The sequence below is a fragment of the Blennius ocellaris genome (genome assembly GCF_963422515.1).
Source record: "Blennius ocellaris genome assembly, chromosome: 9".
Taxonomy (NCBI): Eukaryota; Metazoa; Chordata; class Actinopteri; order Blenniiformes; family Blenniidae; genus Blennius; species Blennius ocellaris.
The window spans coordinates 11,968,282-11,984,090 of record NC_137658.1 but is presented as its reverse complement, the minus strand read 5'-3'; the positions used below and the strand labels follow the sequence as shown (position 1 = coordinate 11,984,090).

Here is a 15,809-nt window from a genome sequence, read left to right as displayed (position 1 = left end):
CAACTCAAACAAACACATTGAGTCGATCCAAACAGTGCAAAGAAAACGCTGTGTGTTGGATTATTTACTCTCCAGTATTCTCCTCCATGGATTTTCTCTGCCAGCAAAGGACAACAAAGCACATGTGGAGGCAGATCAGACTGCTTTCCTTCTCCTCCAAAATTGCATTGCACATTGCAAAAACAGCCAGCTCATATTTTGAAGGGATCACCAAATCACTTTACCCCCCCCCCCCACCCCCCCACCCCCACCAAAAAAAAAACCTTGTTAATCTTTGCTTCTAAATTTCATCAATTACCATGTGAATCAAACACAACAACAGCATGCCTCCCCCTAGTGCCTATCTGCACGCAGAAGAGGCAGGATTCAAACCTGCAGTCGTTTCCAAGTCATCAGGTTAGAGAAAAGTGTTTAAGTTTAAAATTACAACTTAAAACGCGCAGAAAACTTGTGAAATAATCGCCTGTCACTTTAAAACTGAATAAATCTGGTATAAATCTCGGAAGAAGGTAGTGTCAGCTCGACCTTTTCCAGTCAAAGAAAAAGTTGGGCGCTCAAAACTTTTTTTTTTTTGGGGTTCTCCTGTTGGAGAACGCTCACCTGACGCGCACGCTATTCCAATCCACGTCCGACAGAAAGACGTCAGATCTGTCTTCATCTCCGGGTCTCTGCTCCAGAGCTGCTCAACCTTGATCGATCTTATTTTACAAAAAGGGAAAAGAAGAAGAAGGGGAAGGGATACTGTGGGGGAGATGTTGGGATGCTGCTTGAAAGAAAAAAGGGGAAGAAAAAAAAAAAAGTCCGTGACTGAGTGAAACTCAGGTGAAACTCCCAATCGATGCTTCTGGTGCGCACAGAGAGGACAGAGCCCGAGTGCTGAGGGAAAACTGAAGAAAGAAAAAAAAACCGCCTTTTCCTTTTGTCAAAAGGATGCATGAGGCAGTGGATGGGATTTACAATGATTTCCCTTTCCTTTGCTCGTGACTGGAGGCTTGCACACCCACCACTTCATAAAACCAGCTGAATTGGAGGAGTGTGAGTGAGGGTCGGTGGGTGTGGGTCTCCTTAACATCCATGACAAATTTCCTCCCTGCAAGATCCCACTGGCTTCATTCACCCTGCACAAGACTTGCAAATAATGATGCATTGTGTTGTGCTGATGGAGCCCAACACAATGCAAGGAGACCATTACAGATTCTGTGCTGGAGCAGTCAATTATTTTCATCTGGAACCTCAGTGCAGAAACTCTTTAATATTGATTTTAATTTCATGGATTTCCCCGAGCATTTAGAAGGTATCATGAACAGCTCAGCAGGTAATCCTAAAACCATCAGCAGTTCTCACAAAGCTGCCTCGGGAAGACCGCGGTGTCACCGCAGGAGCTGAGCAAACAGCACAGCAAAATCAGACACAGTCTGAACCTTCACAGGAATATTAAAGGCTTTTTACCCTGACACCCTGCCTTTTGCTTTTCAGCTGTTTTTCAATCCGTAAAACAATACCCGTAAAAGGTACTACGCGTCCAAATACCAAAAGGTATGCGCAGTTTTATCTGTTGGGGTCAAATGTCAGCCATCAATAAGAAGAGACGATATCTGGTGGACACAAATTCCTCCTCACATTAGACAAATAAAAACTGAGTTCAGCAGAGCTTCGGGAGGTTTTTTTTTTCTGTTAAGTGTCAGTAATTATTCATTCAGAGGGTCAGTTGTGGTGATCCCTCCAATGAAAGTAACCTGCACAGAGTGCTTGTCCAAATCCTGTTAACCCCCCAACCCCACCCCCCCATCCACCCACCTTAGGGAGTCCTCAGAGTGTGAATGAAAACCCTGTACTTAGAGCACAACATGGGCATGTTGTGAGCTGCTGGCAGCCCAGTTTCATTTTACAGAGGAGAGATTTCAGAAAATTGAAAAACCGTGTACCATATACACTCAGAATAAAAAGTCAAAGAGAACCAAAGGAACGTGCACTTTCAAGCTTTCACGCGACCGCACGCACACATACACACACACACACACACACACACACACACACACACACACACACACACACACACACACACACACAATGTGTGCTTTGTTTTTCTTCGTACCTGCCGCATGTCGCAGCAGCAGCTTCAACCTACAGTTGTCTCATGTCGACCCCAAAGCCAGCATACCAATTCAAGCCAACATAATCAATCCCAGACAGCTTTGTTTTTATAAAGCAGGGACCACGCTGTAGAAATCAATAGCATACTCTGTCTCCACTTGGATATGCACTGAACAAAAATATAGCTATATTTGACTTTTGAGGCCTTCCGAACTGCGCCTGTTGAACTATTGAACACTTCACCCCCTATCATTAATCAGCAGCTGTCAATGATATGCATGAGAAAACAAATTTTCCTTGATATGAATATGTTTTCATTGAACTATGAAGAAACCAATGTTGAGAGCGTAAAATCACAGGGAGGCTAAAGTTCATTGTGTGTTATTGTGGGCTTGTGTTTCCCCTCCAGATCCTGTATGGCAGACCACGTCTCTGACTCTAATGCACAATGTTGTGATTCAATGGTTGTAATTAAAATGTTCCTCTGGTTCCAGGCTGGCAGCGCCCTCACGTTCAAAAGGAAATAAGCACACTAAATCGGGTTTGATAGTCTAACAAAGCCTTGTCTCGGGATGTATCAAATCCCATCGCTGCTTTAGAGCAAACAAAGTCATCAATGCAAAGGGAAACAAAGCCACTTGTATGGTGAAATTATTGAAGAAAAAAAAAAACTGCACACATAAGTCCTTCATTTAACAATAATAAACAATAGTCCCATTGCAGGAAAGCCAGATCACCTCTGCTCTGTCAGATGAAAAGCTCCAAATTTATAATACTTGTGGCCCCGGAGAGACAACCGAGGACTCAAGGACCTGTCCTTGAAGTGTCAGCGCTCCACCCGGCCCATCCTCAGGTCAGGAAACACATTTCTGCCCCATGGCTACTATCTTAGGAAGGATGTGGAGCATGCATGCAACCCACTCACTCTCTCGCTGAACTTCCAGCCTGTGGACGTCCCTGTGCTGCGCTGCGCTGCGCTCGGACACTCTGGACAGTCACTTTGAAGTCGCTGTCAGTTTTCAATAGATGGTTTTGTTTTGAGCAAAGCAGCCAAAACTTCTCATCAGTTTTAGGTCATGTACCGCTATCATTCAACAGTGATGGCAACACCCCGGATTATGAGGGCAGCGCTTTCCACATGTAAATTATTTCCCCAACGAATTAGTCGTGAAGCTAATGCACCGAGTGGGTTGCAGATAAACAAATTGAAATCCTCGATAAGGGCGAACTGTTGCAGCTCAGGGAAAACACACCACAAGGGTGACTATTTAACAAGAGTTTCTTATTCTCTGAATCTCAAAATGTACTTGTTTTAACTGACCTTTGGTCGTGTGGGGAGGCACAGCATTCTGTGTAAAATTTGAAATTAGAAAGCCATAAATCTTATACAATGTTACGATCAAATTGGAGAGCTGCTCCTCCCGCAGTGCAAATGAACAAAAAGCAACAACAAAAGTAGCTCAATATAACAAATAGTCATTCATCATTTACAAGAAATTGCTCAATACACCAAGAAGAAAGCAGCACGCAGAAACAAATTGCACCAACAACAACAAAAAGTCCATGAATATAGAAATGCTCTGCACAAAACATGTTTGGGTGAGCCACATAACAGTATTTTCAAGTTTTCCCAGTGTGGGAGGCGAGGATGACCCACCCTTGTAGAGTTTAAATCACAACCAGTGAGAGTCGGCCCGTTGAATGCCGGATGTCCTCATCGTCACAAAGACACCGATGGCTTGTTGAGATCCATAAGCAATAAGTCTTCTAATGTCCAAAGACTGTAATTTAAATTACATTTAATTGAAGCATGGTTTAAGACTGTTTTTAATAGATTATTAATAGTTTCATCCTCCAGAAAAGGATGCTGAGGAGAGCAGTAATAAAGAAACAATGATAAACAATAATAAACATTTACAGTCTCGTGAGAAAATACATACTATACTGTAGTATATGACCTTGTAAATGTTTAATTATGTTTGAAACAACTCCTACAAAAGGGATTTGGTTTGCTGCCACAGCTACGAATAATGAAAGTTGTATTTTTTCAGAGGAACATTCAGTACCTCTACAAGTTAGCCTTGCTCCTTTAGGAGAGTTTGCTTTTTCTGATAAATGTCTACTAATCTCGTACAAAAAGCAGGTGAAAATCCTCACTTTCTTTAAGGAAAAAATAGAAAAATCCTTAAGTGAGAATTTGTCATGTTTTCTGCTACAGTCTGTTTTAAATCCCCTCACAACTTTTCAATGTGATGCAAATCTGGGCTTCACTTCCTTCATTTTAATACCATCCATTTTTTTTGGGTCATTGCTTTGTGGATTTACTCCAGCGGGATTATCATGCTATCCACTACTTTTGGGCAGACGAATACACGTTATATATTAAACCTTAATCTCTTTGAGTTTATGTGAAATGCAAGACTGAATCTGTGGCTGATGGAGGAAAAATGCAAGCATCCCCAAAGGACAATATGTTTCACAGGTGGAAAGAGGCTTCCCCCTTAAGAAAAAAAATACCCACAACCTGAATTCAACATATGGCCAAGCCAATATGTCTTTGATTCATTTCTTCAGGGCACATCCTCCCAGAAGATCTGTTTTTTTGAACGTATGTTTATTGGAAAAACACAGTGTTGAGTGATTTCCAGGAACTCATTGTACAAGAAATCAAACTTGTGCAATGTCTTTCAGACTGCAGGCACTTGCATATTGACATGGACAGCATCAAGAGATACCCACTGCTAAACTTTGGAGGTTTTCCAGTTACTGCTTTTTGGATCCAACTCTGATTTTTTTTTTTTTTTCTGGGACCTGCCAATCATTGGAAATGTACTATACTCCTCTGATTCAACTCAAATTGGAAAAGTTTATTTATGATTCTTTGCTGAGGATCCTATTTCCTAATCATGGACATCACAACCTTTTCTTGAATGTCGTATCCAGCTCTATAGCTTTTAGAAGGTACAAGACACGACAGCCGCAAAGAACACATCAAACCATAAATGTTACCATAAAGAGGTTGAAATTACAGCCTCTCCTCATTAGCAACAAGTAGTCTCCCGCTTTAATTTGAAGGCTCTGGGTGTATGATGAATGTTAGTGTGTGCACATATCCATATAATCCATCATTTTGAAAACCGTGTGGGAACGTAATTAATTATAGGTCTGAGTATACAACTCATTTCTCAAGACACTTAAAAAAAAAATCAAACCATTGCCTCTTTAATATTTTAATGAGATTCTTCTCATTTCTATATCTGCATGTTTTTTGTATGAAATGCTGAGATTGTGAAGACAGCCAAGAGGAACTGCATAGGATAGGGTTATAGATAATGTTTTGCATTCGCCACTACAGGAAGCTATTTTTATACAATAGTAAAAAAAAAAAAAAAAAAAAGACACATTGACTGTTAAGTCATCATATAAAATACATTGAAACATAAAGGTGGATGGAAACAAAGGTAAGAAACAGTGTGATGGGTCTGGTTCATTAAATTTAAATACATTTTTGATTGGCACATCATTACAGTTTAAAAAAATTCTATACATATTTATATATCACAAACAAAAGGCACGAGCAGTTGAGCAGCAGGTAAACATGTAGTGTTTCTCTGTGTGGATATGCCTCATTATCTTTTCAGATCTCAAAACAGCAGCGTTTGCACCCACACCACGCTGATGAGCAGGAAGAGCCCGGTCCCCCTCTGCTCAGGTTTATTGGGGCACTTTTCCGACAGAAAAGCAGTCAGTGGCATCCTGCTTTGGCAATGCCCCCGAGGCCTGTCAAAAAAGCCCAGAGGCAACCCCACTGTCACTCTGTTTATCCGACCTTTCACCTGGCAGAAGGAAACAGGACGTCAGGGCACTTGTGTGTTTGTGAAGATAACCGAGAGCCTTCCCCCTACTCCTGCTGTCTAAATGTCAGCGATGGCTCACGCATTCAAAAGTTCCCAGTCCAGGTGCCGGAGAGTCAACGAGCCTCCCCTGTCCCTGCAGTCGAGTGGTTTTGGAGAACCACCAGGCACAAGTCGTGCGCTCTGCTTTGATGATGCTTTATAACATCCTTGATCACATCAAGTGGGGTCGAGCTTTAAAGATGAACGGGTCATGAGAGGATGCAACATCACAGCTGCAGAAAAGAAGCAGCAGACATTGTTTATTTTGGAAAGAAGAAAAAATGATTTATTTGCATCAGCATTATTTTTTTCTATACAATACCCGACTATAACCTTCAGTGACAGCAATGGGAATTTCTTTTTCTTAAATCGACTTTGGTGTATTTCCTTTATCCGAAGTATTTTATATATAATAAGGCACATATAATAAGACAATGACTGTTCAGATGAGGAAAAACAAAATTTACATCTTAATGTCTTTCAATCACAAAATGCATTCAGAAGAAAATTATACAAGACATTTTAAGACCCATGTATAAAACACAGAACAATTAAATCACATTTAAAATTGCACAATTCTTTCATGCCGATAATGCATGAATACTATAAAGTTTTTGCCAAGTGAATCTTAGAATAGAATTGAGTGCTAATTATCAAGGTATTTCTTGTAGGAGATGCAGTTTGAGTTACAGAAGCTGGAATGTAGTGTCGTGTAATGTGCTGATCTGATTGGTCCTGCAAACTGAGTGAATCTCTTCAGAGTGACTGCAACAATGAGGCAGTGTTCATACGTTACAGGGCTTTGTAGGCCAGCTTCAAATAGAAAACAGCATCTGGTGAATTTAAAAGTTAAAAGTGCATGGAAAATACAACAGCGAGAAGCCGTAATGGATTACGACGTGGTACAATGATGCAAACTACGGCAATGCTGGATTTTCAAAAACTAAATGAATGAATGATGGTCTTTGGTCAATATACTATTCGACAGCTCTGACATGCTGAAACGTGGCGACTGAGTGCAGAAATGTCAACCCGACAGGGGAATTGAAAGGTCGTGGAGCAGTTTTATGGGATGCGGCTTGTTCCTGCCGTCGCTGATGCACGGGCTAAAGAAGGGGAACACTTTGCCCCTCGGCCCGTTAGTGAATGCGTGGAGCAGACTCATGTCCTCGGCGTCGTAGAAGGACACCTTCCGTTCGTCGCAATCCAAAAAGACGCCGATCCTCTGTGGGGAAGATCCCAGCTGCAGCCTCGTCCACGGCTGAGTCCCGGCCGAGTACTCGTTCCCATTACGCAGCCGCAGGGTCCAGTAGCCGTTGTCGGGGCTCAGCTTGATCCGAGCGTGCCTGTCTACCGCCTCCGAGGCCACGCCCAGGTCCCACTTCGAGCTGGAGCCCACGTCCACCTCCCAGTAGTGTCGGCCCGAGTGGAAGCCCTGCGCGGCCAGGATGTTGACGCACTGGAGGAAACGCTTACTGTGGTTCGAATGATGGTTCACTGTGTCGCATTCTAGTGCCGCTGTTTTGTCCCGGGAGACGTGGATGCTCGGGTGCGCGGTGTCAACATCAAACGTCAACAGCGAAGGACCTTTGGGATTAAAATAATTCATTAAAGCAATTATGACGACGGCATCAAATTTGATGAAAAGGGACTACTTGAAATTGAACCGTGGGACTGTCATCTTCGACATCTTTATGAAGAGCTTCCGTCCCGTACTCACTGTCATTGTTGGGAGCAGCGGCAGCAGCAGTTTTCACCTGAAAGCAGTTTGAGTCTAATGAAGCACATTGGAGGAGAAAATTACCTGGCTTCAAAGACTTGAGCATCCTCCGCCACGTGATGTACCCTAATGGGGCTACGTATTTGTTGCTGAATGCGTTTATATCAAAATCAGGAGCGATATCCACCTGCGTACATGGTCTGTCAATGGAATAGAAAAACACCAGATGTTTAATGCGCTGATGTACGCTTGGCACAAATCATACTGTATGACAGTAAACAAATCAGACGTGTAGAAATGCTCAAAGAAATTGATGAATGGTTGCCATGCTTACCTGAGATGTGGAAGCTGCAAGAAGAAAATCAAAGAGAAAACACAATAAAATGGCTTTTTGAAACAGATACAAAGGTGAAAAAAAAATATCTCTATAATAGACTTATACTGAAGATATCAAAACTATTGATCAACACATAAACATGTCGATTATAGAAATATGTTTCATTAGAATGTTACATATTTTCCATTGCTTTGAGGACAACATTGCACACACTTTGCAATTTTTCCCCCCATTCTGCTTAGTGAGGATGTCGCTTAAATTGTTTTCACTTTACATGCGTGTCTCATCAAGAATTTAGTTTTTCTGCCTTCTGGCCTAAACCATCAGTTGTGTCGAGGTGGGGTTGGCACATAGTTCATTTCCTGTCGATTTCCCATTACGGTTAATTTAATTTACACAATATGGCTAAATCAAGTAAAGATTTCAGTTTCTATCCGACGGGTCACTCCCATCATGTTTTCTCCAAGTGGCGAGCATGAGCCATGAAAACCATCAAACACTGAGATGAAACTGATCTGGCGTGGTCCTCAGGAGTTACTAAATGAGAAGATGTATCTTAACTGTTATTGTTTATGCAGTTTCTAAGGAGGATCAAAGCCCATTTAGAGAAAGTTTGTTTAAAGAAACATGTGGTTTTAGTTTAATGCCAATTTGCAAGATATGAACTGTATGTCTATATATCTTAAAGTCAGTATCTTAAACTGACTATAAAGTCTTGACCAAGAAGACTGACCCTCACCTCAGTCAGAACCACGTTTCCCGAGGCGGCGTGGCACTGCTGCAGCGCCTGAATGTTGTCCTCCAGCTCCTTTAAGGCCTGCTCCACGGCCTCCAGGTGGCGCCGGGCCATCTCCAGCTCCTCCTCCTGCTCCCTCCTCAGCTGCTCCAGCATACAAGTTTCCTCATCGAGCAGGATCTGATGGAGAGCCCGGTACTCGCCTTTGACACGAGCCTGCAGGTCTGATCCGACTTTCTAGAGACACATTAATTGGGGTCAAAATAAGTGGAGATGATATTGCAGTGTTTTCTTTTTCTCGTGGTAACCGGGTTGCTAAGTAACTTCTCTTAAATGTCTGAGTAACTCGCAGTACATGTATGTTTAGAGATCAAACAAGGGAGTAACTGTTGCTACAATTAGCATCAACGTTCGACGTGTCAAGCAACTGCAGTGTTTAAGCAGAGAATGATTTCCTTTTAATCATCTCAGCCCAGAACGCACGGCTCAGCCAAAGCTCTCATCTCCCATCTGGCTCTCACACTTCTGATGTGTTTTCCTTTTTTTTCGCCTCTGTCTGGAAACACTTTTTCAGGCGGCTTGACGCTTCCGCTAATTCTGCCGAGGTGAATGTCGACGCAGGTGAACTGTGCTCTGCGAGTCAGGATTTCAGGTTTAAAGTTGACACAAAATTAATTTTGAGTTTGGAGAGGCGTTCATGCACCCAAGCGTAAGACCATTAGGTTTAACATATCAAAGCACAAACTGTCACTTACCACAACTGCAAACAGCACTAAATATGCACAGTGACATCCTGCAAACAGCCATTAGGGAGGGACATGCGCATTCTTATCTGCTAAGTGCTGCCATCCCGTCGGAGCCCCAGAGGAGTGTACCTTTATGATATTCATCTTTTCTTTGTCCCTCCGAACACGGTTGACCAAGTCCTCTTTTTTCAGGCGATGGTTTTCCAAAGTCTCTTTCACTTGTTTCTGAAAAGTCATGAATCAAATCAGTGAGAAAACAGAAACACGAGAACGAAAACACTTGAATCCCACAATCAGAGAACTCAAGAAAATCAGCTCTATTGTTGTGGAATTAAAGTTCTTTACAATTGGTTGGGTCTGATATGTTTGTACATTTTTCTACATACATAGAATTATATATATTATAGCTTGGGAGACGCCAGTAGAACCAAAAGCCTTAATGGAAAGGTTTAAGATATTAAATGCCTTGTCTTGTTGCTATTCTATGGTAGGTGCATGTCATGGAAAAAAACTTGCCTCCTTTAAAATAAATAAATTAGTTACTTTAGTATAGTGAAGTATGAGGTGATGACAACTTCTTTAGAAGTGATAAATATAATAAAGGTTGTTGCCGTTTTTCAGGCTTTAAGTCTAACCAGCTATTTGCTGTATTCGGCAAATAAATGATCAACCTATCAATGTTGACACGGCGCTTTTCATCCATCTCCCTAAACCAATTTATTTATTAAGGCTGAATCTAACATTGGGGCAAAAGTAAGGGTGAATAGTGTCCTTTACAGGACTGACACACACATTAGCATCCTCAAAAAAACCTACCGTCAATAATTAACTCAGAAAAAAACATGTTTTTGGATTGTAGAAGGATCCTTGATAAAACCAGAATAACAATAGAAGAACATGCAATCTCCACAAAGTCACAACACACTGGAGTTTGCCACTTATAAAGCACTTCGCATACAAGCATAAGCACACTCAGACAAAAAAACACTAAGTGCTTATTAAAACACCCTCTCGCCTCAGCCCACCCAAACAAGCTTTGCAGTTGGAACAGAAAATTAAGTTAGAACTGAAATCACGAAACACTGTTAAGTGACCTAACCTGCAAAACAAATGAGGACATGAAGTGTATTTCTCAACATGATAGCCTGTATGCAAACAACTAGAAAGTTTCATACACACCTCTGTAAACTAACAGTACAAAAGCAAATCAATATATTGTATTGGACTGTGTTAACACAAGTGGTTTCAAGTATTCTTGCAGGATGTCTCGGTAAAGTGTTGTGATTAAATGACATAACCACTAATATAAAGGGGAGTGGAAGATTAAAATTTGATCAGATGTGTTTCAGGTGGACCAGGACTTTAATAAAAGAAAAAGGATGTTAAATACAGTTGCATTCAACTAATAAACCTAATCAAATAAAGCGTCTTAGTTTACTCAGATCAGAAGGATATTTGTACAAGATTACTTCATAACTCTGTAAGACTGTCCACATGATGCAGACATGGGGCAGGTTGAGGATTTAATACAGGCTAATAGAAGGTCAGAGACATGATATTACCTCCAGATTTTTGGTGAAGCTGTCTGAGGTTGTGGCCCTGACCTTCTCCACCATGGCGGCCACCAGGTAGTTGGTTTGGAAGTGTTTGGAGCTGAACTCCTTACGGCACTGCGGGCAGGTGACGGGCCCCTGTGTTCCCCTCCAGTACCTGGAGATGCACAGTTTGCAGAAATGATGCATGCAGGTCAGCATGACGGGGTCCCGGAACAGGTCGCAGCAGATGGCGCATGTCAGGTCCTCTCTCAGGCTGCTCTTGGAGGACGGAGCAGCTTTGGCAGCCATGGTGGTGTGGTGGACAGCTGTTAAAGTCTGCAAGCAGTGACAGAGACACACAGAGAGAGACAGAGGCTTAACAAGAGCTGTGGCTGATTCTTTTTTGAAGGCACATCCCAACATCTATCCACGATCTTGCTAAATCCAAACGAGAGCCAGCTCACGTGGATCAGGTGCTACGTCACGTGGGATTTGGTTTGTTTGGTTTATGCTCCTGCCTGAAATCCTGCTAGCATGTAGCTTTAGCCTGTTCACGGCTCATTAAAACAACGACAGAAAACACGCGCTTTAATGTGGCAATGCGAGTCTACGTGTCGCCAAGACTTGGATGAACTTACGCTGTCTGATGATCGCAGAAATAAACACGCCAAACACTTCAAAGTCCCCTCTCAGCTCTCTTGACCCCCCCCCGCCCCTCTTCTGCCGCTGGGAACAGCGCGTACACCTGTACTGCGCATGCGCGGACCACAGAACCGCCTCTGATTGGTTATTTTGTTTCAAAACTTTTTCATCTGTATAAAACTATAAAATCCGGTTTAATTTTTACAAAAGTCACCACATGTCACACATATGTATATAAAGACAAGCAGCTTTGAATAAATGTAAGACAATCGATCCGTTATTGTTGTTCTTAATCTTTAAAACTGCATGTTCAGTTCTTTTGATATAAATACCTTTTCATGCAGACATGGTTAACTGCTCTCTAGTCAGGCAAATGGCTATATTGTAGTCATTTGCCTTTTACAATTAAGTGGAGGAAACAGGGGTTTGAGATTCTTCATACCCCAGAGAAGACGTTTATCCTGCACTTTATCCTGTGCAGGGACAAGGGGTGCTGGAGCCAGGGTGCAACCTGAACAGGCCACCATGATCCCAGGGCAAAGAAAGACACACACACACACACACACACACACACACACACACACACACACACACACACACACACACACACACACACACACACACACACACACACACACACACACACACACACACACACACACACACACACACACACACACACACACACACACAATGTGATCCCAATTTTGCATTCAGTTATGTGCAATTACTTTTTAAATTACTGACAAGGTCATGACTTAAACAAAAAACAAAACATTATTATGTCTTTCACTTCTAAGTTCCTCTAACACCACACTGGTAAAATCAGTAGTCTTGTAACCCTCTCCAGAACCATGGCTGATAATCAAAGTTCCTCTCACTTGAGGTAACACAGCCTTTAAGTAGCACAAGAAGAGTTATGCATTTCATTGCTTATTGTTATATTTAATCTCATAAAAAATCCTTCAATCTGGTAATAGTTAAGGTGCCAGTTTGGTTGGGCACTATGTCTATTGATGCTCACTAAAATTGTGCCATAGTTTCATTTCTGCTATGTCAAAAATGTAAATTGAATGGTCTGTATATATTTTATGAGGGTAAATTGAATGGCTGGTATTACAAATGACTGCAGATGAAATATAAACTTTGACAAAAAGACACATTCAACAGGTTTGCATTTTTTTTTTAAATGCATTTACTGAATCATTCAGCTTGTCATTTATTTCTACATGCATATATTTTTTTTTCAACAACATGAATGAAAAGATTTTAATTTTACAACATGTTCCACTTCTGACAGTCGCATGACTTTCATCATCAGTAGATCTTCTCTCCTCTGCGCTCCTTTTAACTCAATTGTGAATTGATCATCATTTTTGACACCTTTTAAAATAAATCTAAGGATTTAACTTTTATCCAAATGTAATCTGGAGGGCTTTGAATAGGCCCTTTGGGCTTCTTTCTTCTCCTACACAATATATGTCAGTTCAGTTTGTGTACTTTCCTTGTAATTTAAAGGTCAATTTAGTCCAAAGAAAGAAAGAAAAATGATTTTATACTTAGAATTAGGTAAATGTTGAGTCGTGTGACAGGGGTTGTACTTGAGTACAAAGTTTCAGTGGTCTTTCCACCTGCTGTGTGAGATAACCCGATGAAGCATCAGGGTGAGGAAGAAAAATGATCTGGATGATGATCTGAATGATGATAGACGAGCCTGAGTATTTCAGGAACTACTGATAAACTTGGACTTGGGCACAGTTGTCTATAGTTTTTGCAGAAAATCATTTGGGCAAGTGGACATATCAGATATGTGTCAGTTCTTCAGAGACCCCCCATTGATGCCAGACGTCAGTGGATAAGCCCGATTGCGGAAAATGACAGAAAATCAACACTGAATAAAATAATCACAAGTTATGCAGAGGACCATATCTGAAAGCACAATACTGAGGACAAAACACTGTGCCAGTCCTACAGGACTCCAAGGCTACACTTTTGAAGGGGTCAGTAAAATTGGAAACAAGACGATTAGAAACATCTTCCTTTATGAGTCTTGATATATGGCGCAGCCCACCCAGCCTTTTATTGACGGTTCAGGCTGCTACATATGGGAGATATTTGATTTCCAATCTTTTGTGTTGTGAGCGTTTAATGATGCTGCTGGCCACGTTCAATCCTTCACCATTGTTGTGTCCTCGTCTTCTGACTTTCAGCAAAACATTGCACCACATCACAAAGCTTCAGTCATCTCAGTCTGGTTTCTTAAACAGGGCTTTGAGGACACAGGAAACAAATCACCCAGATCGAAATGCACCCGGCGGCAAGGTATTGGCAAGATGGATTTGAAGCAGACAAATCTGCAACACCTGTGTGATGCTATCAGTATGGCACCACATTTATGAAGAATGTGCCTCTGTGACTTTAAATAATGAAGGCAGTTTAAAGCACAAAAGGGGTCTGATCCCTGACTATCTGGGTTTACCTTGTGTTATGACAAGTGAGAGTGTATTTTCCAATATATTTGGACTTAAATTGCCTTTTCAACACTAAAAAAAAAAAAAAGTGTAATTCACCCCCTACAGATCAGGTATGGATTGAAGCAAAAACACTGACTCATTCGGAATTTTTTTAAACCAGATCAACCTCTGAATACACGGTCACATTTTGTGCATGGTTGAAGTCAGTGGTATTTTCAAAATGGCCCTCCTACCAAGAACATGATTTGATCTCAGAAACGCAGCAGAACTTTCCCACTGGCTTTTATCTTCTTTATTTTCAAGACCCCAGCAGAAATAACCATGATCAGGGTCATTTTGTCGGACTTTTGTGAGGGCATTCCAAGGCTGCAGGAGAAAGTATGTAACTGATTCACCCAATGGGCAAAACTAACACTGATAAATCAACTGACCTTTATCTGTTAAATCAGTGGAGGCTGTATATAATTGAAAATAAAAATGAAAAGGGAAATATGAACTGTACTCTGAGATAAAGGGTCCATTTGGTCTTCCTAGAAGAAGTAATTGAAACCAACTTTACAATTGTTTACTAGTGAATCCAATTTGTGAAGTGCCCAAACTGCCTGTCTCTTTAAATCAATATTTCTAATCACTGAAGAATTCAAGGCTATTATCTGAGACAACTATCAAGTGTAACCATTGTGCACAAAGGAAGGAAGGACTGGATGGTATCTCTGTTTTTATCATCTGCTCCCACCTTTACTCATTCTCAGCAAAAGAGAGACTTGTGCGTAAATGATAGGCACCACAGTCTTTGGTGGTCCATGTCAAAGCTGTAGGATCATCCAGAAATCCTCAGGAGAATGCTCATCATACATAGTGTGTCCATCCATCCATCTATCCATCCATCCATCTAGTTCTGCTGTAATCTATTTAGGGAAGGAGAAACCAAATGAAAGTGGTTAAATGTGAATCTAGAATATTGGTCACACAATAAAATGTCCACTCCAGTTTGTGGAACTTGTCAGGAAAAATAAGTGATACATGCCAGTGAGGCTGAGAGCACTCTTCACCTTGACTGCCAAGCGACCCTGCGCAGGTAGAGACTGTGGAATTGCTCTCATAATAGAACGAATAAATTGAGGCAGAGACAGAGATGAGACCGGCCCGAATCAATAGGGGTAATCTCTGTTGCTCAATCAATCAGGCCATCAATTATTGCATCATTAAACTTCAATCCCGCTGAGAAGAGTCAAGATCCTGGCACAAAATGTGTCCCTGAAAAAATAAATAGATAAATAAATATCTGTCTAAAATACTCAAATGCATCTCATCCCTCCTGGGTTTTGCTGCTGCTCCTCAAACACGATGCAAAACCGTCTAAAATGATGCCACTCTTCAGCATGCAGTGCATTGAGTGAAGACAATTCAATCTGCTTAGTATGGGACCAGTTTACCTTTTCTGATGCTTGCCATTCCTCATCTTCATCTCATCTGCTGTTTTGCCATCAAGCCTCCTGACCTGCTGCTACACTGTGTGACTCTACAGCCACAGATGTACCATCTCTATCTTAGTCCTGTCTGCTTTGCTCAATTACAGTGAAAACCTCAGCATCATCACATCACCAGCTCTTCCACTGACAGACAGAT

At 41.5% G+C, this 15,809-nt stretch overlaps 2 protein-coding genes across 2 annotated transcripts in view; both read right to left on the bottom strand.

Annotated features, from left to right (window-relative positions):
* flt4 (fms related receptor tyrosine kinase 4) overlaps positions 1-816 on the bottom strand; it is a 54,700-nt gene extending 53,884 nt beyond the window's left edge. The window contains exon 1 of the mRNA XM_080502740.1: positions 601-816. Within this exon, the coding sequence (XP_080358866.1) occupies positions 601-658 (58 nt within the window). The 5' untranslated portion in view covers positions 659-816. The remainder of the gene's footprint in view (positions 1-600) is intronic.
* A 5,474-nt stretch (positions 817-6,290) lies between these two features.
* Positions 6,291-11,744, bottom strand: trim105 (tripartite motif containing 105). Its single transcript, XM_080502148.1, has 7 exons — positions 11,703-11,744; positions 11,092-11,400; positions 9,659-9,754; positions 8,787-9,020; positions 8,045-8,058; positions 7,795-7,910; positions 6,291-7,577 (listed from the first exon to the last, which is right to left on the bottom strand). The coding sequence occupies exons 2-7, from the start codon at positions 11,371-11,373 to the stop codon at positions 7,018-7,020; spliced, it is 1,302 nt and encodes a 433-aa protein (XP_080358274.1). The 5' UTR covers positions 11,374-11,400; positions 11,703-11,744; the 3' UTR covers positions 6,291-7,017.
* Positions 11,745-15,809: the final 4,065 nt, after the last annotated feature.